This window comes from Platalea leucorodia, assembly GCF_965183815.1.
Source record: "Platalea leucorodia genome assembly, chromosome: 1".
NCBI classification, from domain to species: Eukaryota; Metazoa; Chordata; class Aves; order Pelecaniformes; family Threskiornithidae; genus Platalea; species Platalea leucorodia.
Genome location: NC_138823.1, coordinates 125,726,701 through 125,752,423, shown reverse-complemented (window position 1 = coordinate 125,752,423; position 25,723 = coordinate 125,726,701). Strand labels below are relative to the sequence as shown.

At 41.7% G+C, this 25,723-nt stretch overlaps 1 protein-coding gene across 5 annotated transcripts in view; it reads left to right on the top strand.

Annotated features, from left to right (window-relative positions):
* RARB (retinoic acid receptor beta) overlaps positions 1-25,723 on the top strand; it is a gene marked incomplete at its 5' end in the record, with an annotated part of 197,150 nt that overhangs the window by 134,347 nt on the left and 37,080 nt on the right. For all 5 annotated transcript variants that reach the window (XM_082325609.1, XM_082325607.1, XM_082325608.1 and 2 more), the window contains one exon: positions 15,234-15,375. In XM_082325609.1, the coding sequence (XP_082181735.1) occupies positions 15,234-15,375 (142 nt within the window). The remainder of the gene's footprint in view (positions 1-15,233; positions 15,376-25,723) is intronic.

Genomic DNA, 25,723 nt, shown 5'->3' with positions numbered 1-25,723 from the left:
TTTGGTTACAGTATGATTTGTATGGGGGAAAGAAATAATATTGTTTGCAGCAATGCAATTGTAAAAGCTTCTATCAGTTGAAAGAAAAATACAGATCAGCTTGAATGATCAAGCTGTATTCGTCTCCATTTAAGCTGTATTAGTAAGTGACAGTGCTAGCAGTAGAGATGCATGCTGTCGTTCATGCACAGCTATGAAAAATTCCTCAAATCATAGAAAATTGCTCCTAGTTTTAGCTAAATCAACAATCATTTTTTAGAAGGTGAAAAATTTATTTTGAGATACGTTTCTGCATACTATTAGTATCATCTGATCTTAAACTGTAAGCACTTTGCAGTATAGCAATGTTCAAAGCCATTCGTTTGCAGAAAGCAGTGCCATTTGCAGAAAGCAGTGCTATATGCAGAAAAACACTAAATAGTTGCAACTGATTTAAATGTAGTACTGAAAACCTGGAATTTTTATATATTTCATACTATCAGAGGAGACTTGATTGTTTTAATGTTGTCTTTGAGATTTTAGTTTTAAAATAACAAAACCAGGAAAGCCAGGTGTCCTTTGAAAAGCTGGTGTCTGTGTTTCAGTAAGTTCTTAATTAATTTTTCTCTTTGTTTGGAAGATAAAACTTTCACCAGGTATTGAATTTATTTCAAGTTTTTGAAGGAAGGGGAAGCATATATTTATTCAAAGTCCACTGAGAGCAAGGAAACGTGAAATAGATGGGGTGAGGAACAAAAAAAAATTTCTGTTACCATGTATTTTAAAATCTCTTTCTGGCTTGTGTGAATGACATGAAGTGAAGAAAAAAAAATTGCCAATCATGACAGATAACAAAAGTGAAAATTATGTTGTGCGTTTGAATGCCATATTTGATTTCCAGTGCTTTCGGCTCAAGTTATGGATTATGCTGCTCCCCTGCACTGGGCTTCTGGAGCAGAGAGGGACAGACAAAGAGCAGCGGTGTCTGTAGGGGGGTGTAGCACATACATCCACAGCTGATCTTCCTCTTACCCTGACCGTTGCCCTCAGTCACAGACCAGGGGTTCACCTTAAGCTGTGAGAATGGTTCGTTTTACTACTTACTTGAATTTTTTTCTGGCAGTGATGCTGGTGCTATAGAAGTGCAGAGATTATCCCAAGTGACTTTCTAACCATGCTAACGACGCTGCTCCAGTTATTTGTGAGCACAAGGGCTAATGTCCTGTGGAAACAGGAACTGGAAGCTACTGTATTACTTTGCATAAGCTGTCAAGTAACGGCATATAATTGTTTGGCTTAAATCTTGCACTCCCTTCTCGTGCAAAATTCCCACTACCATCAGCGAAGGCTTTCTCAAAAAAAAATAGCAGCATCAGACTCTTAAACTATGGTGCACTGGTGACTAGCCACATTTTGGGGCACTGCTTTGCCATACTGCGTACCTGGAAGGTTTCTGGCTGTACCAACTAGTGCTCCTCCTGCATGCGGCCATCTCCTGTAGCCGATTTGGATGCAGCCATTCCATTCCAGAGGCTGAAGGAGTTAACTAGTGTAGATGTGGACTTTCCCATCCTACATCAGCCAGCCATAGTGCCTATGACTGTCCCCAAGAGCATTTCCTAATATAGATGTAGCCTTCATGCCTGCTACCTTGGTGTATCTTTTCTGGGTCTTTGGCCAATAAACAGTCCATAACAGCTACAGTTTGTTCATTATTATTATTAAACTAAAATTGTTGAGTCTTACTCTTCTGTGAGTGTCTATTCCTTTCAATGCCTGAGAATACACACCGTAAAAAGAAGAAACTTCAGATTTACATGTGTGTGTACCTGTTGTTATTGGAGTTGAACCATGGTTTCTTGCACCAAGGTAGGTCCTGAAGAGTCCTTGTAGATGTGTTTGTCTCATTTCTATCCAACTTTCACCTGCCCGTAGCTGTTGTGGCTTATTAGCAGATGGCTGAGAGCTGATGTTCACACCAGATCAGTAGCATGTGCATGGTTTGCAACAGCTTCAACAGAATTAAGTAAATTATATGTACGTGTAAAAGTGCTGTCTATGCAAATCATGTCATGACGTACTGACAAGATATGCCAGAAGCAGCTGGGCTGCGATTCAGGCTGGTACACTTGCCTGCTGAGAAGTCCCCTGGTTTGCATGCAATGGATGTGGAGTGTGGTTTTATTTTCCTGTAAGTAGGTTCTAATGGATTTTACTTTTTTAATTTTCTTCGCTAGACAGGGGAAAAAACCTTCTATTTTGTTCTCATCTTGTCAATCTATTTCATAGCTCTCCATTAGTTTAAGGGCCACATGTGGCCTTTAATTATAGATGTGGAGTACAGGCTGTCCTGTGCGCACCCAGAAAGTTGTTACAGTGTAGGAAAAAATGCAGCTTTACACCATGTTTAATACAACATTTTATAATATGATCTTTAAAAGTATTGTCTGCAGAGGTAATTCAGCAGATAAGGAAATATGAATATCTGAGCAAACATCTCAGAAATTAAATACTGATATATTCTATTAACAGTAATAGCCTACTTTTTTTTCTTTACACTATGCCATATTTATTTATGCTTACTGAACAGCAATTACAGACGTGTAAAATTACAGTGAACTACCTCTCATTTTCTAACTCTGGAACTTTTTGAAAAGAAACTGGGTAATGAGATATTGATACAGAAGGATATACAAGCAATTGATCAGTTGAATTTAGATTTAGGATAGTTTGCTGGACCCCACAACAAAGTGCACTGTTTTCCCTGGAAGAAAGGGGGAGAGTAGAATAGTTTGCTGCGTGTGGTTCTGTCTGAGTGTTGACTTGGTGCTGGTGAGATGGTTGGGGTCACTGTTCTGCTTGCTTTAGGTATCTTTTTAAATTGTAGTTTGCATTTTTCTTAACAAGAACCTAAAGATTTTCTGATTGGCACATCTTGCAGAAGTAAATCCAAAGTTAAGGGGTTCATAAGTGTACAAAATGGAATTATCTGTTATCTAATCTTGTTCATTTACGTGTTAAGTAGATATTCAGATGCTCTTTGTTTGCTACTTATTTTGAATTTATTTTGGAAGATATACCTATCTGTATTTTCTGGTTATTGTAAACCATCACCCAGTCCGTAAGCAGTCGGCTTCCCAATTTGCAGAAATACTCTGACTGGTCTTGGAAGGTGACCTTCCATTGCTCTCTGCGCTTACTGACTGACCTGCTAATGGAAACAGAGGTTCTTTCTAATCCCGAATGAAGTGTTCCTTTGAGGAAGTTTCTTAAAGGGGTATTTGCTTTAGCTTCTTCTGGAAATGGAGTGCAATTGAATTTGCAGCATGGATCCCAGAGCTGTTCAGCTTTGCAGAGCCGCTCTTCGTGAAATTTCAGTCTTGTCCTATAGCAGGAAAGACAATTGGCTGTAATTTTCCAAGATTCAATATTTCCCATAAAGTCAGCTTTACAGATTCTTCCTTCAATTTGCTTACTGTATACATTCTTCTTTTTCTTCTGCCTGTAAAACAAAACAAATGCCTTACTAAAAAAACTCTTCCATTTTTGAGTAGCCGTTCCAAAAATCAGAATCTTTTCCTCTTTGTATCTGCATTTTGCTATAGTCTGTAAGTATAGATACGTTGTTTCTTGAGTTCTGTGTAAAGGACATACGTGTTGTGTCCTTTGTCCTATTTTATATTATTCTGATTGTTTCAGATGAACTTTCCATATATAGGAGACACCTCTAGGTGTGGCATCTGTGCAGCTCAGTACTCCAGTTATAAAAACTTCTTGTAGTGTGAAAGAAGCCACGCGTCCAATTCTGGAATTGATAGTTTTGGTATATTGGTATAGTAACTGTTTAACTGGTATACTACTGCAGCTGGTCTGCCAATATTCAGGGTCTCTACTCATAAATTGCTCTTCCCTTTGATAATATGCAGGAGACCCCCACAATTTCCACAGCTTAATTCAGGAGACAGCTGAGAAGTAGAAAGATATTTTTGTGTATAAAGTCCCTTATGATTTCACATGGCCACGCTTAAAATTTCTCATTTAATATATTTTAGTGGGAAAAGTTACTATGCAATAAAAACTGTATCATAATACCTACGTTTAAAGGGGGAAAAGTATATTGTTTCTGTATCCCCTGTCTAGAATAACGGATACATAAATGACAAGGTGAGATGGCAGTCGCAAGTAGTGCCAAAAAACATAGATTTGGTTGGCTGTAAATGCAGTCGGCGATTTGAGTCCAGCTATAGCGAACCTCAGCGACTGCTGGGGACCCTTCCAGCGCTGGAGGGGAGAGCCGGCAGCCCCCCGCCACAGCACGTGAGCAGGGTCTGCCATCGCTTGGCGTCAGGGAGACTGATCAAATGCTTACGGAGCGAGTTTGTTCCCGTTTCAGTGTCTCTTTAAAAGTGACAATTTAATGGGACCCATTACTGTCAACTGTGGCCAGTTCCCTCTCTCTCCTCCCAGGCACTTACCAGGGAAGGCAGAGATTTATAGCCGTGGTGCAGCCGCTCCGATGGGCTACCGTTCACTCCTACTGCAAGTGTCCCGGCTGGCTGCTCTCCAGATGAATCTTCCCAACAGGGGAGAGGTCTTCCCCGTCTCTGGGGTGCTTGGCTTGCTTTGGAGCCCTGTGCACCTATGATAAATACGTGGAAATTATTACGTCCTCACTGCAGAGTGTGCTGTGATCCTTCTGTGCTTTCTGCTGGTCCAAAAGAGTGGCAGTGCTCCACACTTAGGAAGATTTAAGTGGAGCATTTCGGAGAAAGCTCTGCAGGACTACCACTTTTTACCTTTTTTTTTTTTTTTTTTTTTTTTTGATTGGGGGATCAAGGCATTGCGCAGTTACTGCTGCAAATGGTCTTAACCAGTCCACATTTATCCTTAGGGATGCACGGCGACTGCTACGTGTACAGAAACAGAGGTGAAAACTGTTGGTTTTTTTATAAAGGAAAGAAGAAAGGGAGCGTTAGGTGAACAGGAGAGATACAGGCACAGCACCCAGGAGCCAAATGGATGAGCTAACTAAAAGACCTTTTATCTTACCCCAAGTCCATGTGATTTTCGTAAACTGAAAGAATGATCGTCTTGTGATTATATGAGCTCTGTGCTTGAATCTGGCCATTGATTAAAGTCTGGCAGGGGAGGGAGAAAACAGGAAAACATCTTGCTAAGATTTTCCTGTGTTAGATTCATCAGCCCCAGTTCATTCACTCTTCTCTGAAAGGTCATGTTTTCTCGTCGTCAAAGTTGCCCAGTCCCAGACTCTCCCTTGCTTCCCTACGGCTCGGCTGCAGGCACAGTGGTGCCCAACACTGGGCAAGGTGGAGGCACTGCTGTAGTTGTCCTGTAAGCGACACTGCTTTTTCAGCATCTCAGCATGATTTGTGTCAGGGTTTCCAACAAGATACATATCTCTGATTAGTGTTACCTTAAGAGTCCTTACTTCTTGGAGGAACTAGTCAGTTGATTCCTCCGGCTCTGTTTGTGCAGTTGCTAATCCCCTGCACTGGGACAGGCCGTGTTTCATTCACCTTCCTCAGCCTGTTTTAACATGTTGTCGAGACCGTTTTGACCACGTGTACTCTGACTGTGTATGGGAACCGGGCAGAGGGGTATGGCCACCATCTCACTCTTAAAAATGGTGGTTTTGCCAAACTGGTGCAGCTCCAACTCATCCCTCTGCTGTCGCCTTCAGTAATGAGTTTCAGCTGCAGTGTGGAAAGGTAATTTTCCTTGACTACTGCCAATATTAGAGCGCCAGACTTGCATATTTCTGGGTGTTTACTTGAAGTCTGTTTTCTAGTCTCCAGGCATCTGAGTTTCACTGAACTCTACATTTTACAAGGTTTTAGTGGGTAGTTCTGTATTAGCAGAGTTTCTTTGTCTCTGAATGCGCGGGAATGAAAGCGTAGCATAAAGTAGTAAGTACAAGGTATTACTTGCTAGATTTCAAGAGATTTGATATAACATATTTGTTTAGAGATCGATTGTCAAAATTAAGAGCAAAAAAAACAATTGTGGAAAGATAATGAACGGGTGTTGATGAGCTATTCAGATGGTTGCCTGAAAAACATACCAGGAAGCATAACGCTCAAGACATCTGTTTTATTTTGGCGTGTTTATGTCCATGTCATTTCTTCTGAATATTTTTGGTTTGCTTTCTGCATTGTTTCCGTACGTCACTTCATCCCTCCTCAGAAACTTCTTCTCTGCTGCAGATCAGGCGCATTTTAAAACTCCTCTCAGGTTGGACAAAGAGAATAGAAACATCCTGTGTCTTGAAAACAAGCAGGAGCTGTACCGTGGCACAGCCAGAGCAAGCTCTTTGCTGGCCATCCTGGCAGGTGGGTGCTGGGCCAGCACCCACAGGCACCCGCCCGGCCAGCCCGGCTCAGATTGGGGTGCTGCATTGGCTCCAGGTGGGTGGGGGAGAGAGCAGGGAACAGCTGGCTGTGCATGCAAACTGTGTGAATTGCTCTGCTAGAGCAAGGGGAATTGCACTTCAGCCAGCTTGCAGGCATATATAAATATTTGTGGCATAGTTTGCATTATTATTTCAGATGAGCTGTAAACATTCGGTTGCTGATAGTGGGTTAGAAACTAGCGCCTCTATAAATTTCAGATGGTGCAGAAGTTGCAGGGATTTTTTTATTGGCTGACAATTAATGAAAATCCCCGTGCCTCTTCTAATAAATAACTGTGGTGCCAAATATGTGTGGGAACTCTGCAAGCCTTTGTGGTGAAGGCTGGGAGGGCAGCAGGAGGAGGATGCAAAGCCTGCCCATGCGGGGAATTTCCTTGGAGCATGCACATGCCTTCTTTCTCCCATGTAGGTTTGTGTTTGAGCTTGCCCTTTTCTCTTCGCATGTTTCCATCTCTGCCAGCAGCTAAATGGAGAGGCTAATTTGACAGACTTCTACAAATAATTGCAGCATAGTGATTGCATAGCTAACACGAGTCTTTTCCTTGTCCTGCCTGCTGCAGGAATCTGCATGTCACTGCATGGGTATAGCTTGGCAGGGATTTTTTATTTGTTTTTACTAGGAGGTCTACTACTTTGTTAGAGTAGCTGTTGCTTAGTATCTTTTCCTTTGTACCTCTGTAAAAAAAATCCCATGTATGTCTAGTAAAATTGTGACATTGTCCTTGGAAGATGGTCCCCCTGCTCCAACCAGCCAAAAACCCAGTGGTTAAAAAGAGAGACCCAAATTAAGAGTGTAAACCAAAATCAGTCATACACTCAGGGGATAACAATTTGGAAAGCCTTTCCTGATACTGTGCTTCCATGCAAGAGAGCAGCTACACAAATGGTTTGGAAAAGTGTCATTCTTTACAAAGAAATACTGCGCTTAATTAATTCTTGCTCCTGGGAGGTCAACCTGGGGCACTCATTATTGTCTTAATTGGTGGTATAAATCCTGAGGCACTGGAGGGGAAGAGAGGGAAAAAATGATGAGCAGTTAACAACATATAGCCTTTTGGATAAGTGCTAGCCAGTTGTACGACCATCCTAGTGACACTTTATGGTTTTATTGGGTTATAGGTCTGGTCCTTCACAAATTAGGTTAAAGGGAATTGATTTGCATAAAGAAAAATATAAGAAAATAGCAAAATGCAATAATTCAGTCCTGAGTTCTCCATTAAACTGCGTGAAATAACTCAGTGCACGGCAACTCAGAAAAGCGTTTCTTTGATCTCCTGTTATTCGTATTAAATTATATTCATTACTCTTCCCATCTGGAGTTTCCTAGCAGGCCAAAAATCATCCTACAAACATTACTGAAAGGAAGTTAACTGTAACTTTTTAATTGTATACATTTCATCTCCCTTTTTTTTAATTTGAAGAAAACAGATGGAAGTGCACACCAGTGCCTTCCTCTCTGTTTAAATTACTGTAGTGGAGAAGCAGAAAATCTCAGCCATTCTTTCCCCTCACATATTGTTTTAAGGTGATGACTGTTCTGTCTGGAGACTTTGACATGTTTGCTAAAAAGGTCAGGAGTTCAGTGAAAATCGAAATTGTGGAGAAAGCCATGCGTAGTCTTAGGGATGCTGTGGTACCCTTGCTGGAGAAATCCAGTTGCTGCAGATTTGCAGCCGAATGAACGCAACTCCCCCTTTTCGTCGGTAGCTGCCTCTCTGCCAGCTGGCCAGAAGAAGTGTTTTAAACTCCCCGGGGAGAAAAAAAAATACCAACGTTTTGACAGTTTGGGGCATGTTTTTAAGGTTAGGCCAAGGTTTGTGAAATCAGAAGATGTGTTGGCATGGGGCACCATGAAAAATGGGGTTCGTTTCCAGCCCCACCAGTGGCTAACAGCTAATTGGCATTAGTAGCCCCATGAATAATTTCCTTCAAGGTCTGTCATCGAAATTGGGGTTTTTTTCTTGCCCTCTGAGGCCCACAAGACTTTTTTCACCTTAGAAACTATTATGATTAATCAAGTGTGGCCTGCCCTGTCTTTGCAGGAGAATTTCTTGCAGTTGCGGATGAGTGTCCCCATTCTGGTAGCTTAGGGAGGGGTGACACCTTCCTCATCTGCCTGTCCCTGTCCTCTGAGCCTTTTTCTCTTTTTAAGAAATGAGAAAACCCTGAAGCCCCTCAAGCTTTTCCATTTGTGTAAAAATAATGAAAGGAGAATAGGCCTTTTTTTCCCCTTAGTGCATTGCTCTTAGGTCCGCAGGTCTGTATTCCCATATGAGAGATGTGGGATAACACCTGCTTATTTTTATGAAGTGTTTTGAGTTCTGTCTATTTAAAAAACAAACAAACAAACAAACCAAAACACCAAACAAAAAAAAAACCACAACACCCTGGTTTCAATAGCAAATTTGGTTTTCTTTGGCCGTGGAAGGTTACGGCTACTCTTCATCTGCAGAATAAATGGTTAGACGAGATGAAATGAGGATGGCGAGCGGAGAGTTTCTGCTGGAAATAACAGCAACGACGGACAAACCCAGAGCGCTTCCCAGGGCGGGCTGGTGCCCAGCCCCTCTGCTGCTGGGCGCCTGGCATCTCTAGGTGCTTGCAACGAACTATTGACATTTAACAACATTTATTCATTTGTTTTTGCAAAGGTCTGCCTGTCCTGCCCTGACATACATCACCAGCGCAATTTCCCTGCTTCCGGCAGCGAGCCTTCCTCTACTTATTGTTGTAGCTGCTTCCATTTTGTGCCGGCGGTGGTTTCCAGCCACAATGTCAGACAATTAATTTGTTTATTCTACAAGCCGTGACTTCCAAAGCGTGATAGTGCAGACATCCCGGAAAAGTGCTGTGCAACTGGGAATACGCTCATTTTAGCTTCCTTTTAGATAGCTGCTTTGGCAGCTTTCATTACTTGTGGGGTCTCATGTTGTGGCTGCAGCCATTTTACAGTGTGTTTTGTACTATACAGAATCCCTTAACAGCATATGCTGGGGTTTTCAGGTCTTTTATAAGCCTTTCTATGCATCTCCAGTTGTGGGATTGCATGTTATCAAGGCCTTTCAGAGCAAATATTCCTGGTTCACAACTAAAAATTGTGTCTCTCTCCCCTAACCTGACCGCTGATCCTACCAAGACTTTGTGAGGAAGGGTTTTTTTTGTTGCTTGACTGCTGCCACCTGTAATAAAAATACTGCAAACCACATTCAGTTCATGAACATACCTGGGCAATTCCCTGGACACAGAGCAAAGTAGTTTTGTGCAGAGAGACCTTAAATGTCTCTGCTGACGCTCAGAGAGAGCAGGAACGGGGTCCTTATATTGCCTACATACATTTTACAGGGTTAGCAAGGATAGAGGGTAACTTGAATGACTAAAAAAAATAGATTGAAAAGAGGCTATGCATCACAGAGTTGTTCTGTAAAAAAGGTACATTTTTGTACAGCCCCTATTTCAGAATAAAGCTAAGGGCAGAGGTTTCAGGTATGTTGTGGGCTGGGTTTTCTTTTTGGTTGTTACTGGGTTTTATCTTTCCCTTCGGAGTTCAGTCAGAGTTTATAAATGACTGATAAATTGTACCATAGAAAAGTCCGTCCTACTCCTTTGTTTCTTTTTTGATAAAGTAGCAATGCACTTCACTCAGAAGCTTATTTTGCAAATTTATCAAAGAACGGCCTCTCGGTCTGCAGGAGTCATAGCTGCCTGCCTGTATTTGGGGATAATCAAAGCTGAACCAGATGAACTGAGCAGGCTGTTCAAACAGATTGAGCTCGCAATAGCCCTTCTCTGCTGATTACCCTGTCCCTGGCTTGCAGTGCAAGTCTTCAACTTGTAAGCCCACTATATCTGCAAATAAGATTTGGCATGCCCTATGCTGGCAAAATATTTTTAAGACCTTTTTGAGATCAAATGATCGATCTCTTCGTGCGACGTGCGTAACTTGAGCTCTAAATCATCCGACTTGCCAAAATCAACTGGACAGTGAAGGAGAGGGAGTTGTATAGATTTCCCATCAGATACGTAAGGGTAGCAGTTCACGCTAACAATTCTGTAAGACTTCATAAGCTTAAACACTCATCATTATCTTGAAGGCTCCATCCTTAATGATCTCCTTTGTATTCAGATAACCAGTAACATAATGGCGTTCAAAATATTACTGAAATAGTTAATATTCTCTGTAGGCACCGCTGCTCTGGACTGAGCTCTCTAATTTTGACACACTACCAGGCGAATGCTACAAAAGTGAGTGGGATGAGGTGGGGTTTTTTGGCATTGTGTTGAAGTTAGATTGACTAAGTAGGTTATTTAGTTCTAAGCAATAGACCTAATAAACTGGGTTTATTTGCTGCTTAATACATACGGTTTCACATACCACTCTCTACTTTCAGTGCAGCAGATAAGGTATCAACACAATTAAAAGTGAAAAATAATCTGTCCGCTCTGCCAGTGGTGGATGCTCAGAGAACACACGCTGATACAATAGATTTCTGAATAATTTATACTCAGCATTTTTTCCTTGCACTCGGTAAATGAGGACGCCTAATGTGGCATGGTCAGAGTGATACTCTTATCTGTCATCCATTAAGATAACAAGATTGGTGGGCCTGGGAGGAGCATGGCGTAGTGCGCAGAAAAGATGAGATTAAAAATTGAAATGCTTGTCCGAAATGCTTTGTGTAAAGGATGCCAGTAAAAGCAGCGCAGAAGGATGGAATTAATTTATAAGTGTGATTTCTGCAAAGCTTTGTTTGTCTTCGCTAAAATAAAAACACAAGAGCTGTGTTCCTTTCAAAAGATGTGGATAAAAGGAATATTAGAGCAAATCACTGTTCCTGATAGGTCTTCAGTAGCTTCCTCTACTTTAAATTCAAGTACTTTGTATGTGCTATCAAAAACAATTATGTATGACAGTAATGCTTTATGTCTCACGGAATTTTTTTTTTATATTCATAAGGCATTTTAAATTACAAAGAAAGAATCATTTGTGCTTGTTTTTGGCACAGGAGTGTCTCATCTCCTGTCACAGGGTGTTAAGTTGGACAGGATGCTAAAATATTTGCATAAAAAATTGCTCATGTAAATATTCAGCCAAACAGATTCCTTTTGAGGTGAATGTATTACAGTAAGTAGTAGCTTGTTTTCCAAGAGCCAGTAGGCGCTCGAAGTTGATTAATTTATAAGCAGCGGTGGTTTGCCGTCTCTGAAGTTTCTGACAACTTCTGAAGGTTAGATTGCATTTGGATTTTCTTGGTTTTTGAAGAAACTGTTGGGATTGTGAGATCAGATGGAAGTCATTTGACAAAAAGCAATTGGAGGAAAACTTGGGCCTGCTTCTAACTTTTCTATTTTTAGTGAACAGTGCGTTATGCTATCTGAACCCAGCCCTGAAATGGTTTAAATGTGCTTTTCTGTTTAACTGGGCAGCAAGCGCCCGCTCTGCCCATCGCTGTGTCCTGCGGGGTTTTCTCTTGCTGCAGAGCTGCTGGTAACCAAAGCAGGTGAGGTGCAAACCCCGGCAGAGGGATAGAGAGGAAGCTGCCTGGGTTTTCAGCCCAGTGTCAGATTCAGGAGATGTTTCTGGGCATGACCCTGTGTGCAGTGCCACCCAAAACTCGCGGCTGGACAGTGCCAGGCTTGTGGAGGTTGTTGGGGAAACCGAGCCCCAGCACCCAGCAAGTGCTCCTCGCCCGCTGGTGCTTGAACTCCCATCACTCTCCCTATCATGGCTTCGGCTTGGGGTTTATATGCAAAGAAATTAAGTAATTATAATCTGGGCATTTTTCTTAGTGCCTGTCCAGAGGAAATTTTAAAGATCGAATCTTTTCAGTGACATATTGCTGAGGTTTTTGCTTGCCAGAAATCTTAGTAGAAATAGTATCCCAGCGTTGTCTTGGGGAAGAGTACTGGGGGAGTGGGCCCTAACATGCTGTTGAGAAACAGGTCCTTAGTTTTGAGCAGGACCACATTATACCTTTTTTCAGCTGAATATTTTGCAGAAAGAAGTTCATTTTTCTTTCTGTTTTGTGAGTAACTCCAGGAAGAAAATCAAATACAGGTGTTAAAAAGTAATTTGTAAGACAACAGTCTAAGCTTCCGCAATTAATATCCTCGTCTACATCTTCCACTCTGTGTAGTAGGACATTGCCTGAGGAGGTTAGGCTGTTGAAGAAACTCTTCATTTCGACCTGGAGATCTTCTTTTTCTGAGTTTGTTCTTCTTAAGCCTTTTATATTAGTAATCAGTTCATGAATGCTTTATACTTGCTGTCTGCAGAAGTTGGATCACCTTTTTCTGTTGGGCAGTGTGGTCAGCTTCATATGGTAAGGAGTGAGACAGCCTCCTCTGCTTTCCCTCCTAATGGGCTGTAATTGAACCCTAGGTTAAAAGGATGCAGAAGTTGTGTCTAAATATCAGAACTGATCAATCACTGGGTGCCATTAGCTAGTGATTATATTTTGGTGAAGTACAGGTATATTTGGAGGAGGCTGTTTCATCTTTTCTCTGTATTGGGTGACACTTTTGAAGCTCATATTTCGTTTCAAGTAGTGCCTGTGTCAGTAAACCAGAAGTCTTGAGCATGGATGCACAGCAGCCTTTGCCCCAAAACATGTGCAGGCAAAGAGGAGGCTTTGGGGCCTGTTTGGTTTTTTTTGTGGGTTTTTTTTTTTTTTTGGTTTTGTTTTTGGTTTTGTTTTTGTTTTTTAATTACTCTAGTTGTTCAGCGTGGTGAGACAGTTGCTGCACAAGAGAGTCATTTTTGTTCATTTGGGCCATTTAGTTGCCTGCCCTGTCAGGCTGGCGGTAGGAGAGTTGCTCCATTGGCAACTAAGTGCTGATTTACGTGCAGCACTGGATTAAGCCAGGGTGGCTGCAGGGGAAGAAGCTACCAGTCTTGGCTTCCCCTGTCTCTTTCCAGCTGTATAGAGACCCTTGAACCAGCACGGCTCGCACTTTCTGTCTGTTGAATTAAACCAAAATAGATGCCAGAGACTTCTCCCAGTTCTAGTTCGCATCCTCAGCAATTACCGCAGAGCAGGCGTCACAATTAGGGGAATATCAAAGCAAGAAAGCAGTAAGTGAACATTACCATAAATTTTCTTCTCAGCAAGTAAACAGATGTACACACGCTTGCCATACTTTCCATTGCAAAGATTGAAGCACTGTTAATGATCCAAAGTGTGGAATATAAAATAGCAGTGTTATTGATAACTTAAAAGGTTTTAATTGTCTAAACAAATAGCTTTAAATTCTTCTTCTGTGTCCAGTTGCCTAAAGAAGAGAAAGAAGTGAAGAGTTTATATTTACCTCTTTTAAGGTAGCATTAAGTATCTTCTAAATCAGAGGAGCTAACCTCACATGAGGCTTGCCTGTGCAAAAGCTGAGGAAAACTATTGCCAGGGGTTACGTGATTAAGGATGCATTTTTCAGTTGTGAGTGAATTTGAGGTATTTTCATAACATTAGCAGCTATAGCATGTTGGGTGTGCAAGGAATTTATGACCAGCCCTTACTGACTGTGCCTGCCCTACCACTCCCTGATCATATGGCCAGAAACCCTCCCAGTTAACTCTGAACGATAGGGTTTTTGGCTTTTGAACTACTCGCATAGCTTGGTGAGTGCTTCTAGGAGAGCCAATTTTATAACTTACCATGATTGCATCTTTAGACAAATGCATTGTGGGCAGAGAGCTATCATCTGCAGCATCAAGTTAACTGCTTCCCTGTAGGGTATAAACATGTGGCTGGTTGAAGAGTTTTAACCTCTCAAGCCCTCCAACAAATATTACATTGCTAACTGTTCTTCCATAATGCTATGATGTTGACTGAAATTTGACCCTAGTGCTTGCTGAAACAATTTTCAAAATCTGAGTGAGAAGGTTAAATAGTGCTGTCAAATTTCCAAATGTCTGTTGCAGAAATACTTTCACTGAATATCTGTGGGTTGAGCTCTAAAATGTTTAAAGTAATCCTCTTTTTTTTCCTTCATTATTATATGATATTATCTAAGCTTGTTTTTTAGTGCAGATAAAGAAATTAACTTGGTTTTTGCCTTTTTTCCATGCCAGCTAACCTTGCCGTTTATGGCTGGTTTTCTCTCTTTTACTTGCCGAAGGAGGAATCCAGTCAAATGGTGTTCCTTAAGTACAAACCAGACCTCTAGTGCTCTTTAATTTCTGTTCAAGATCATTGTAATTACTTGATTATTTTCACAGCTGTATCTGAATAAGAAAAAAATGCTGTAATTGGCAGCTCTTACAAGTTCACAACTCAATAACCTGATGCTGGAACTCTTCCACCTGCAGAAGCCTCATTAATTGCTGTAAGAGTTCCAGCAGCTAAGAGACCTGGGTTTCAAATTATTTCTCTTTTTACGTGCAGCCTCAGAACTAGAGAATCTCTGCAGTAACAAAAATAGATGGGACCTTTAGGCTGAGCAAGGCTGTTGGTTGTTGGATGAGTGTTTGACTTCCAAGCAGATCTGTTAGGAAGGCTGTTGTTTACCCAACTCATTACTACATCCAAAAGCCCAAACCATTTTTATTTGAGCTTTTTTGTAAAGTCTAGGACTTAATTTCCTGAATGCTGTTATTAGTTCTAGTTTTGTTTATTTTGGCCTTAGGTTGCGTTATTTAATTAGTTTTTATTTAAGAGATGAGTCTTATGTTGCAAGAAACAATACTAAATTATAATAAGACTGAGTCTTTAAAGATGCCATACTCCAGCCGTAACTTTGAATTTGTTATTTTAAAGCAATGTTAGTGCCCATCTCTAAGGGTTATGGGAAACTCAAAAGTTTATTTGATTTCTTTTTTTCTTGATTTCAGGGCTTTTTCCGCAGGAGTATCCAGAAGAACATGGTTTACACATGTCACAGAGATAAAAACTGTGTTATCAATAAAGTTACCAGAAATCGCTGCCAGTACTGCAGACTACAGAAGTGCTTTGAAGTGGGAATGTCCAAAGAATGTAAGTTGTCTTCAGACACAATTTGTTTGTCATATCCTATGTATATGTGAGAGTCCCAAGAGAGAAAAATATTACGCAAATAGTGATTGAAGCCAGTATCTGTATTCATATGCAGAGAAAGGAGTATGAATTTTGTACGCAACTTCAGACCTGTACTTTACAAACTTCTGAGTCCTTAACTTTGCAACCTAAATGCCGTGAGTTAAGAACTTTTAGTGCAACAAACTGCCTATGCGGTGTGGCCACCCTGTGTGGGTGTGAGAAATCCCAAGTGGGTAATTTCACCAGGTTTTCTAAAAGAACAAACCCACAGCTACTTGCTTAAAGATTGGATTATCTCCCATCTGCTCCAGAAATGGCTTCTTGGGGCAGGGGCGGAAGAGGAACAGTGCTGGCTTCTTAAACTCGGTTTCAGTCCTTCTCCTGCCCTGCAGACCAGCTCGTGGCTTTGCTGGGCTTGGTGTCAACCCAGGATAGCATTTCACAAGTGCTTCCCGCTGGCTCTCATGCAGCAGACACCTTCTCATGCAGCCTTGCACCTTCTCCCTTGTGCCAGGGCAGGTGCTTGTGCCAGAGGTCCTTCTTTTGGTGGTAGCGCCAGTTTGTGCCATTTTACAAAGCTGACAGTACAATGGCCTTGAGTCTTCTGTTCTTACTGCTTGGAGCCTCTCTGAAAGGTGAAACAAGCTGGCAAATCCTCTTCTAAACCTGCAAAGCCAGTAAACCTGACTATGTACAAATGCTGCCAAGTGCACAGAAAACCCGAAGGATTTTCCTCTCTCTTTTCTAGAAATCTCTGGTTTGCCCTTTAAATTAACATGTTAAAATATTTAGGTAGAAATCTGTGATTTTTCTCTTTTTCCAGTTTATGGATATCCCTGTTAAGCAAGAAAATTTACCCAAAAAGCCATTCTCACATCCCTATGGGGTAATGCTTCTGAAACGTTCTCGTTTTTGATTGGAGTGATTGCAGTAACAAAAAAGTCTTCGGTGCAATGATTTGTTTGATTGTTGAGGGTTTTTACCTCTGTCAGGGATATTCCTGATTTCAGTAGGTCAATTCCAATAATAAACACCCCAGTGTGTGCATAAGAGGGGGGGAAAAATTACCCAACACTGCTTCTTTACTTTAATTCACCCATAGGAGTTCCTTAGAAAGACTTTAAGACCAGAGAAAAAAAATTAACATTGATGAGACATTTATGACTGAACTTTGATTTAAATCCGTTCTCATCCTCTGCCTTTCTCCTTCCTGAATTGCATGGGACTTCCTAGTAGTTCCCGTCTCCGTACTTGAGCGGGAGCCGAAGAGGTCCCAAAGTCACACTGGTCCCTCTTGACTGCATCCCTTTTTTTCTCCCACCCTCTCCTTCCTCTACTCTTAAAGGAAAAGTGTTGAGGAGCAGAGAAGATACATCTTTAGGACCACTTTGCAGTGTTTTCAACTCCTTTTCATGGAAATCTGAAATTGTGGTTATTGAAAAGGGCCGATATCAAGTTTCATGCAACTGGGGGAGCTAGGAGGTCGTAGGATTTCCTGGATTTCACTGTCCTTGTTGGGTTTTCTAGTTTTCTCGTGTGCCTGAAGTGCACTTATCTGTACTTACGTATAGAGTTACTGGAGTGGAGACCGTGATGGCAGTAAAGGAGAAAGTAGGCTAAATACAAAGATGCACAAAGATATAAGATTGAATGAGGAAGATTTTATTGATAGGTATTTGACTGCATATATATGTATATATGTGCACATGAAGCTTTTTTTCCTTGATAAAAAGAGTATGATGCTGTTTGGAAGAGAAGACGAAACACTCTTCTCACCTGAGGGCTTGTTGGTCTTGAATTCTTAAGGATTTTATTGCTGACGTGAAGTAGTAATCTTATTAAATGCTGTAACGTCACATCAGAGTAAGTTTTGGAAATATCAGCAGTATTTCTAACATGTTAACCAAAGTTACTTAGGGTAAAGTATAAAGACTTACTGCCTTTTAGGTGATGGTTTGTTTTCTCCCATAGGGTGGCTGGAGCTTTGCCAGCAAGAATTAAGGTTTTGCTCTGCCTGTTTCCGTGGGTGAACTGAGTGAAATTGCCCTGTGGCAGTTGCCTTCATCTCAACCCACTACAGGCACTGCAAGGGGGATGGCAGGTTGGAGAGGGAACAGAGGATACTGGGGAGAAGTGAGGGATGTCCTCTGGCTGCATTTCTGTAGAAGGCATTTGCAAAGGAATAGAGAAATTATTTTAAATGTCATCAGTTTGAATGCAGTGTGTCTTGTCTTCTGGGTTTAAGAACTAAATCTGAAGTGATTCCGTGTTATCCCTTCATAAACAGGAGCTTTTAATCTCTTAGGAGATTTGAAAAACTGTTTTCTTATCTGACCTTCTTTCATACATGTCTCCAGGTTTCAACTCCATTTCTTTAGAAGTTTATGTAAACAAAGGCACATTTGTCAGTGGGCTTTTTCTTAGCAGATAGAGGTTTTTCTTCTCCCCCAGTACCTTATTCACATTTTGTTTTTCTGTCTTCTTACAGTTCTGTTACCTTGTAACGTGAAAGCCATGAACAAAGGACAGAAAAAAGTATCAGAGAAATGTCATAGGGAAACAAGCCTACAGTGCTCAAACCAGTCCCAAATGGGGAAAGTAATAGTGGTGGCCAGCTGCAAATAGAAACCCCAAGGTCTGTTGCCAGGAGCTAAGGAGGAGTAAATGCAGAATTGCAGTATACAGAATAATCTGTGCTTAAATGCTACAGTCTTGTGTTTATTTGTTCTGCCTTTAAAGGGCATGCAAAAGTACTTGCATATGCGAGTCCTTTTGAGCTTAATGAGCGTTACACACAAACACCAGAGATGAGAACTGGCTGCCCAGCCAGTGTGATAAGTAAGGTTTTAAGAATGGAGGTACAGGGTTTTGGAAGAGAAGAGATACTGAGCAGTTCTTCTATGCTTTTATCTTCTTTCAGAGAATGAAGTGAGATGATGAAGGAATGCACCAAATTTGCATTTCTTTATAGGTTGTTTTGTTAGCGTAGGGGAAAAAAGTTATCTTCGACCCCATGTTAGTCCCCAGATCTGATCAAGAGAGGTCAATAACAAGACTGCCTCCAGGGCAGGAGTGGAGCTATTTGCCTTGTGATAATATCTGCAGGACCCGCTGAAACTGGATCCCACTAGTGTAGGGACTGTCTTTCATTGTGCAGTCGCTGTTGAAAAAGCTTGTGCTCCAAATAGACAAGACAAAGGGTGTGAGGGGAAACGACTTAGGGATGACTGTCTTATCATCCTACAACAGGGCAAAACACAGCTTGAAATAAAGCCCTGTTGTCTTTCATCAGATCCCCCTCCTTCAGAAACTCCTGAGCTTGTGTCCCTGCAACCTGAGCTGCAGCACTCAGGGTAAGGGCCCAGAGCCAGCCCCTCCACCACCAGTGCATCGGGTTTTGGGTTTATTGTATGGCTTTCCCACGTCAGTTCATGCCTGGGTACTCAGGCGTGTGTAGGTGCAGCTGAGGCTCTGATCCCCACTTCAAACCATTTCCATCCTTCTTACCCTTCCAGCCTGTTAATTTTTTTTAATTAACATGTAGAGACAAATGGTGATCACACAGGATTCGGGTTTTTTTTACTGCTGCTGAAGTGAGAAGGCTACTAAGGCTGACAGTGGCTCATTATGTGATGGAGAGCCTTAGGAAACTAACCTTTGCCCTTCTATTACGTGATCTCTAAGCTGATGTTGAAGCACCATCCTTGGCCTGACCCCAGGTGTCAGCAAGAAGCACACTGTTGCCTGGATGCACGGACCTCGGTCCTCGGGAGCTGGCAAGGGGTCACACGTACAGCGCTGCCTCCTGCAATTAAGAGAGCACGCGGGAAGCTGGGCAAAACTCTTGAACAATAATGCACTCTTTCAAGCAGGATGCTGGAACATACGCTTTGTAAGGTGAAGCCTGCTCTTAAAGAAAACTTAAACTGGATTTATTGCGGGGAACAAGGGGAAGAAAACGGAGCTTCCTTCTGCCGCAACTGCTCAGCTTAGCCCAGCAACTCTTCCACTTCTATCCTCTTTTATAAAATTTGCAGGCTGCAAGGACTGTCACTGTGCTTGATGATCTTTGGGGTCCCCCTCAGACACACACCCAGCCCACGTACTGGGGTGTGATGCAGAGAAGCCCTCCATCCTGGCATAAACCTCATCTGCAGTGAGCTCTAATAGAGGAAAATTATGTTTATAAAGGCACAGAATTATTGTTCCAGATTGCTTCAGTGCACTGAAGCAATGTTCGGATTTGTAAATCTGCTTACAGTTAACCTCTCTGGAGGGAGGGAAGGAGGAAGGGAGGGAATGCAGGGGAATTACCATGAAGTGGAGAGAATCCAGTTTTTGTGCTCCGTATTTGTTTTTTTTTTTTTTTTTTTAAACTTGCACAGAAATGTCTGTTACTCTTTGTCACAGACTTCAAAGTCTTATAATATTTAAATGTTCATGCTGCTTGGAACATATGATTACATTCTGCTACTGAACAATAGAATGGATTGATTTACTTATTTTAATTCTGGTTTAAATTGACAACCAGGAAACATCAACCTGAACAACTGTAATGTTTGTATCTTTTATTTTATATTTCTGTTTCATTTTCTTTCAGACTCCTTAGTGAAGCGCAGTTCCATCTCCAATGAGTGGCTAAGCGGAGGGCTGGCCTGCATAGTTGCATTTGAGAAGTTCATGCAGATTCCACTGGTGTAATTTTAAAGTGAATTGATTAGAATGCATGAAATTTTTGTTTAGATGCTTTTACTCGGAACTGAACTGGTTTTTTATTCTTTCTAGCCAGCAGAAAGCACTGGATTTAAGAATTGTTTCTGCGTTGCTACAGGCTAGATTTTTAACTAGATGCCTAACTACCACACAGTGGCTGGGGGCTTGTTCAAAAATTCCAGCATAGTTGCCTCGCCTTGCTTTCTCAAGAGGCACAAGCTAAATATCAGAGTGGAAATCACAAAACCCTGAATTCTGTTCTGGGACTAATTCCTCTCTCTAAACACTACAAGCTGATTAGACTAGCTTTCCTATATTGAGAGGTGAAAATGATGAGTCTTTTTACAGGGACTGGGAGAGCTTGTGTTGTAAGTGCTTTGAAGGTGAAAGATGTAAACTGTGAAAATACCAATGAAATTAAGAATTTGAGTATACAGATAATGGGAAACCGTGCCCAAGCCATACAGATCACAGTTTCTTCATTTTGTTCATTAAGGTTGGATTGGGGTTTTCTCAATTGCTGATCAGAGAGGAATGCTTGTATTTATTTTTTCAGGCTGAGAAATTGGGAACTTTTAAAAGTTAACGCCAAACGCTCAGTATCACTGATGGGGAGATTTTTTTAAGATGAGAGCAAAGCCAATGTGAAGGGTCTTCCTGCTACAAAAACCACAGTGCTCTAGCGTCAGTCTGTCCTCTGCCAGAGACAATGCACACTTCGTTATGCCGGGTGGCTGAAAATTATTTATATACAATTAAAATTCTCTTGTAGAGAACTGGGTTCTACTTGTTGCACATTGTTTCCCATGGTTAAACAAACATCTCTTGCTTTTCACATCGGTTTGGTGTCTTCAGAGAAGCAGATCTGCTTTTCTTTTCTCCTGTTGGGGTCTGCCTCTTTTGTGTTTTAGCCTTTCCCCCTGATTTTGCATAGCTTTCACTTGCCAGCTTTAATGTTTAAAGGAGCAACTTAGATTGAATGTTATTATTCATAATTTACTCTATGTTCTGTGAAGATGGTTATGTAATAGCAGTAATTGCATCAACTCACCTAATGAGCTTTCCCTCCAGTGCCATGTACAGCAGATTAATAGCCCATGAATTCATTTGCAGCTCGTTGTGTTTCAGAAAAGTATTTCAGGCAGCAATTAATAAACTGCTAAAGAAAATAACATAAAAAATGATTTTTTTTATTATGTTAACTCTCCAGCTGAACAATTTATTGGCACCTTTCATGATGCAGCTAAGTAAATTCTCTCCTAATTCCTCAAGCAGAGCGTGATTAGTGAACCCTGCTTAGCTCAAGACTGTTTGGTAATTAGTCTGATCTTTATATCCTAAAATGTTAGGGAAAAGTATGAATAGCATCCTAAGGTTCTCTTTTTCATCTGTTCATTGCCTTTCAGGCATTACGCAAATAGCTGTAACTTTCAACCGTAACTAGCTAGTGCTGCAAATTTTTTTCCCCCCCTTGCTTGCCTGGAAAACCCATGATTGTGTAAACTAAGAATTAAGACCCCTGCCAATAAACAACCCCTGGCACTGTTTCTGTGCTGCTTGTTGTCTGCTCCGGTGTCCCGTACCTCCCAAGTGGTGGGACTGAGCCTGGAGCAGGGACCTGGGGAGGGTCAGGGGGTGCTGCTGCCCTGCAGGAAGATAAACCAGGGGTCGAATGCCACTGGGGAGGGAGATGCCGGGAGAAAGGCACAGAGAGGGATAAGAAAGCAAGGAAGGTCCCGTGTTTCGCAGCGTGAAGGGGAATGAGGTGATTGAACCCGATGGGAGAAGAGCAGCAGTGAGATGCCAGCGCTGCAGCCACCTCCGTGGGGGAAGTGTCTGGGGAAAGAGGGAGACACCGTTGCATGTGGCCAATCTTGCCAGGCTGCCCTAGAATTACTCTTTCCGTGTTTGGGTTGGTTTGTTGTTTTGTTTTGTTTTTATTTGAATGTCTTTATCAAGTTTTTCATGTTTTACATCATTTCTTTTTCAAAAGAAACAGTTATCTCCCCCCCCGCCCTCCCCATTCCAAAGAAGCACTAGGCCTCGGCTTGTCTTTAAAAGTAGTAAAATATATATATTTTAAAACCTATTCCCTCATTTTGGGCTCTTGAGGACTGAGTAAGCATAAAGGGAATTCCTTCAATAAGCTCATACAGAGATTGATTACATGTCCTCAGCTGGAAGTTACATTAAGACTTATTCACTAAGGTATAGCTACCGTGGTGAACTTTTCATCGCTCTCTGCTGTCTCTATGACAACACGGATCCTGGCAGAAGTTACCAGGGCTCGTGTGCTCTCTGCAGCCTTTGTCTGCATCCATCAATCCTAGTCCTCGGCGACTGTAAATGTGTGCCTTTCTTACGTTTTTGCTTAACAAGGTGTTTTATTAAAGTTGTGACACTTCTAAAGTTACTATGCTAATCATTTGTACTGCGGTACCCAACCATGCTCTGAAAGAGATGTGCTTTAAGAAAGGAAAAAGTGTCAATTAGGTATTAGTAGACTTTCTGAATGCCTCTTGATCTTGTCCTGTGGAAGAAATTCAGCTGAATGGCACAGGGTCCTTCTACGAGTAACTTTTCTTTCAATACATGTGAAACTCAGAGATAACTAGAGCCAGTGAAAACTGTAACGTGCACACAGTCTATTTTCTACATACATCTGCAGCGCACTCCAGAGAAGTACGTGTACTGTTCAGTGGCTCTAGCAAAGTCCTCAGACTTGATTGAACCCTTTCTTATTTTAAGGGAGCACATTTCATCAGAGCCCATGGCGTGGCTAATGCCTGTCTGGTGATGCTAGCAGTTCAGGTTTCCGTGTCGGTCCAGCCACACGCCACCTCCTCCGGAGGTCCGGCTCTTCCATGAGGACAGTTAGTGGCACTGATGCAGGCAGAACTTCCCATTTTTTCATTTCACACCTTTGGGGGTTTTTTTAAGGATCATCATGTGCCGCCTTCAATGAGTTTCCCAGTAAAGGCATTTTGGGCAGACGTCTCTTACAAAGCCACTTCTTAACATGGATCTGATTGTTTCGGTGGCCTGTTTCTGTTATTTCTTGTACCCCACTTTGGTTTTGGGGCGTGCATGGGGGAGTTACAGCATTATTCTGGATCTTGCATATAAAGACACCGGCTCTATGCATTTGTGTTGCCATTCCAGGTAGTCTTTGCCTCTTCTTGAGTTTAGTACCCCAACTGCTTTTACGGCAGGCAAAACCCTGGGTTATCCTTTCTGCCTTGTGCTGGGCAATGCTGCTGTAAGAGCAGATGGGAAATCTGGAGGTAGCCTGTCCCTGCCCGGTCCATGCGCTCTGAAGCACAGGGCTGAGGCCACGCTTGCTTGGTCATGCAGACATAACTGCTGAGACCCCAATCCCATGACCTCAAAAGCTTTGTTTCAGAGCTTCCATTCTTCCTTTATGCACTCAGTTCACTGCTTCGTATTCCTCATTCGGATCATTTTCTTGTTCGGGGGCACGGGGCATCTTTGATGCATCTCTTTCTCCTAATTGCCATTGTGCTATGTGGGTTGTGCTTTCTATACTGGCACCTTGTGGTTTCTCTGCTTTTTTCTCCCTTTGAAAGCTTTTTTTTTTTTTTTATTTTGCGATGTTGAATCTGAAGGATGGAGAAATGTCGATGAGATAAATATCAGTCTGGGAACAAGCAAATTGCCAGTGTCCTGAGCCTTGAAGCTAAACATGGCTTATTTGGTTGTCAGGCCAACCTGAAAATGTTATCTACAGTAGCCAAGGTTCATGAGAAATGCAGTAAATTGTTCCCAAGAGTTTTGGGAAGTCTGACCTGCAGCAACCCGAATGTGCCTGAAGGACTCGGTATCAGAGGGGACGCGTATTTGGTCCTTCCCCTTAGAAGAAACATATGTGAGAATGCGTACATCCTCCTGATGGTTTATATCTGCAAACTTACTTCTTCGTTTTCCTGGCAATCGAATTACTGGAGATGCTCTTGCATAGGATAGGTGCCTCTGCAGAAGGCAAAGAAACAAAGCTCATGCTGGCCTCTCTGTGGAGAGCAACTCCTGTGCTGATGGTGTGGAAGATAGAAAGCAGGCGCTCGGAAACCAGTAAGCTCTCAAAGACGGTTTAGGAAGATCTCTACATAAGTAGATGAGGCCATGGATTTCCCTCTGCTGCTGTCAGGCTCTTACGGCTTGCTTTCATCCGCTCTATGAATTGTTGTAGCAGAGGGAGTTTTCCATTGCCGTGCCTGCGATAAGCCAGCTGACACATTGCAGCTCCTCCTGCTGGGATGCTGGCCCTAGCACTGTGCTCTAAAAATAGTCTTAATTTGTTTTTAGTTTGACTTGGTATCGCATGCTCAATTTAAAATACATCGGAACAGTTAATCTCCAGTTCTTCAGCGCTCACGTGGAAAGTGTACGGGATTTTTTTAAAGTTAGATGGCATACAAGCAGTAGAAATAATACCCTTTCTATCCTAACTTAAATAACACTCAGCTGCTAATACTATGAAAGGAAAAAGGAAGATCATAAGGCATTGGGATTTTTAATTTACTTTGGCCCAAAGTGAACAAAAACGGTTTTGTCCCATCTCACTTTCCTCCAGTACTTGTTCGCATGCTTGCATGTTTCTGAAAGCTCTTAAATTTTTAAAGCTAGGTCTTATGAAAAGTCTGTCAATCAGACGACAGCTCTGAAAACTGACTTTAACAAGTTGTAGCTTAAAGCCCTACAGGCGGTGCCTGCGGCTGCTAGGCATTTAATCAGCTGTGGGATCGTTTCTTAGTGCCGTGCATCCAGAACCAGTTGCTTATTGTCGATATAAACAGATTTGGTAAGTAAACGTGAGGAAATAATCTGACTTTTGGAGACATTTACCTGAATTTCAGAGTTAAAGCTAAGTGGAATTCTTCCTTTCCCCTGGCAAAAAGTGCAACAGAAAGCAAACATGCTTTTAGTTGGATTACAGGCATGGTTAGTCATCTGACAGACAGTTTTAATGGAGTCAGAAAGACATGCTGGGGAAACATGCTGACCTACTTTTCTTTCTTTCTTTTTTTAAACTTTTAAGCGAGTGAAATGTTCATTTTAAAACTCCCCACAAAGTTAGATTTTGCTGAAGGAGCTCATTTTGTAATTAATTTATTTGCGCTTCTGCTTGTGGTACGATAGATGGTTTTGGTAACTGAATTTCATCAGGTTGTTTTTGCTTCTGTTAGGAAATTGGGTTACATCTGAGAAATTCATGTTCTTCCCCCTTTCCAGGACAAAGCAATCGGCTTCAAGTTAATGAATGATTTAAGTCCAATCCTCTGAGGGAGGCCTTTACAAACCATTTAAAATGACAGACTAACAAAGCGTATTACATTTGTATCATTTTCAACGCATTATATTTTTAAACATTTTTCGTCTTTAAACTTCTGGGAAGAAGGATTACTGGCAGACAGCGTCACGCATTTTGCATTTGGGATTGTTTTTTCCCATGTTAAGTAGGTCGATACTCCACCGTCAGTGTTTTCTTGGAGGCAGAACTCAGTGTATTTAAACCTGGGAAACTCTTACCATAAAACTTGAGAGCCTGAAAAGAAAACATTAAATTAAATAGGAA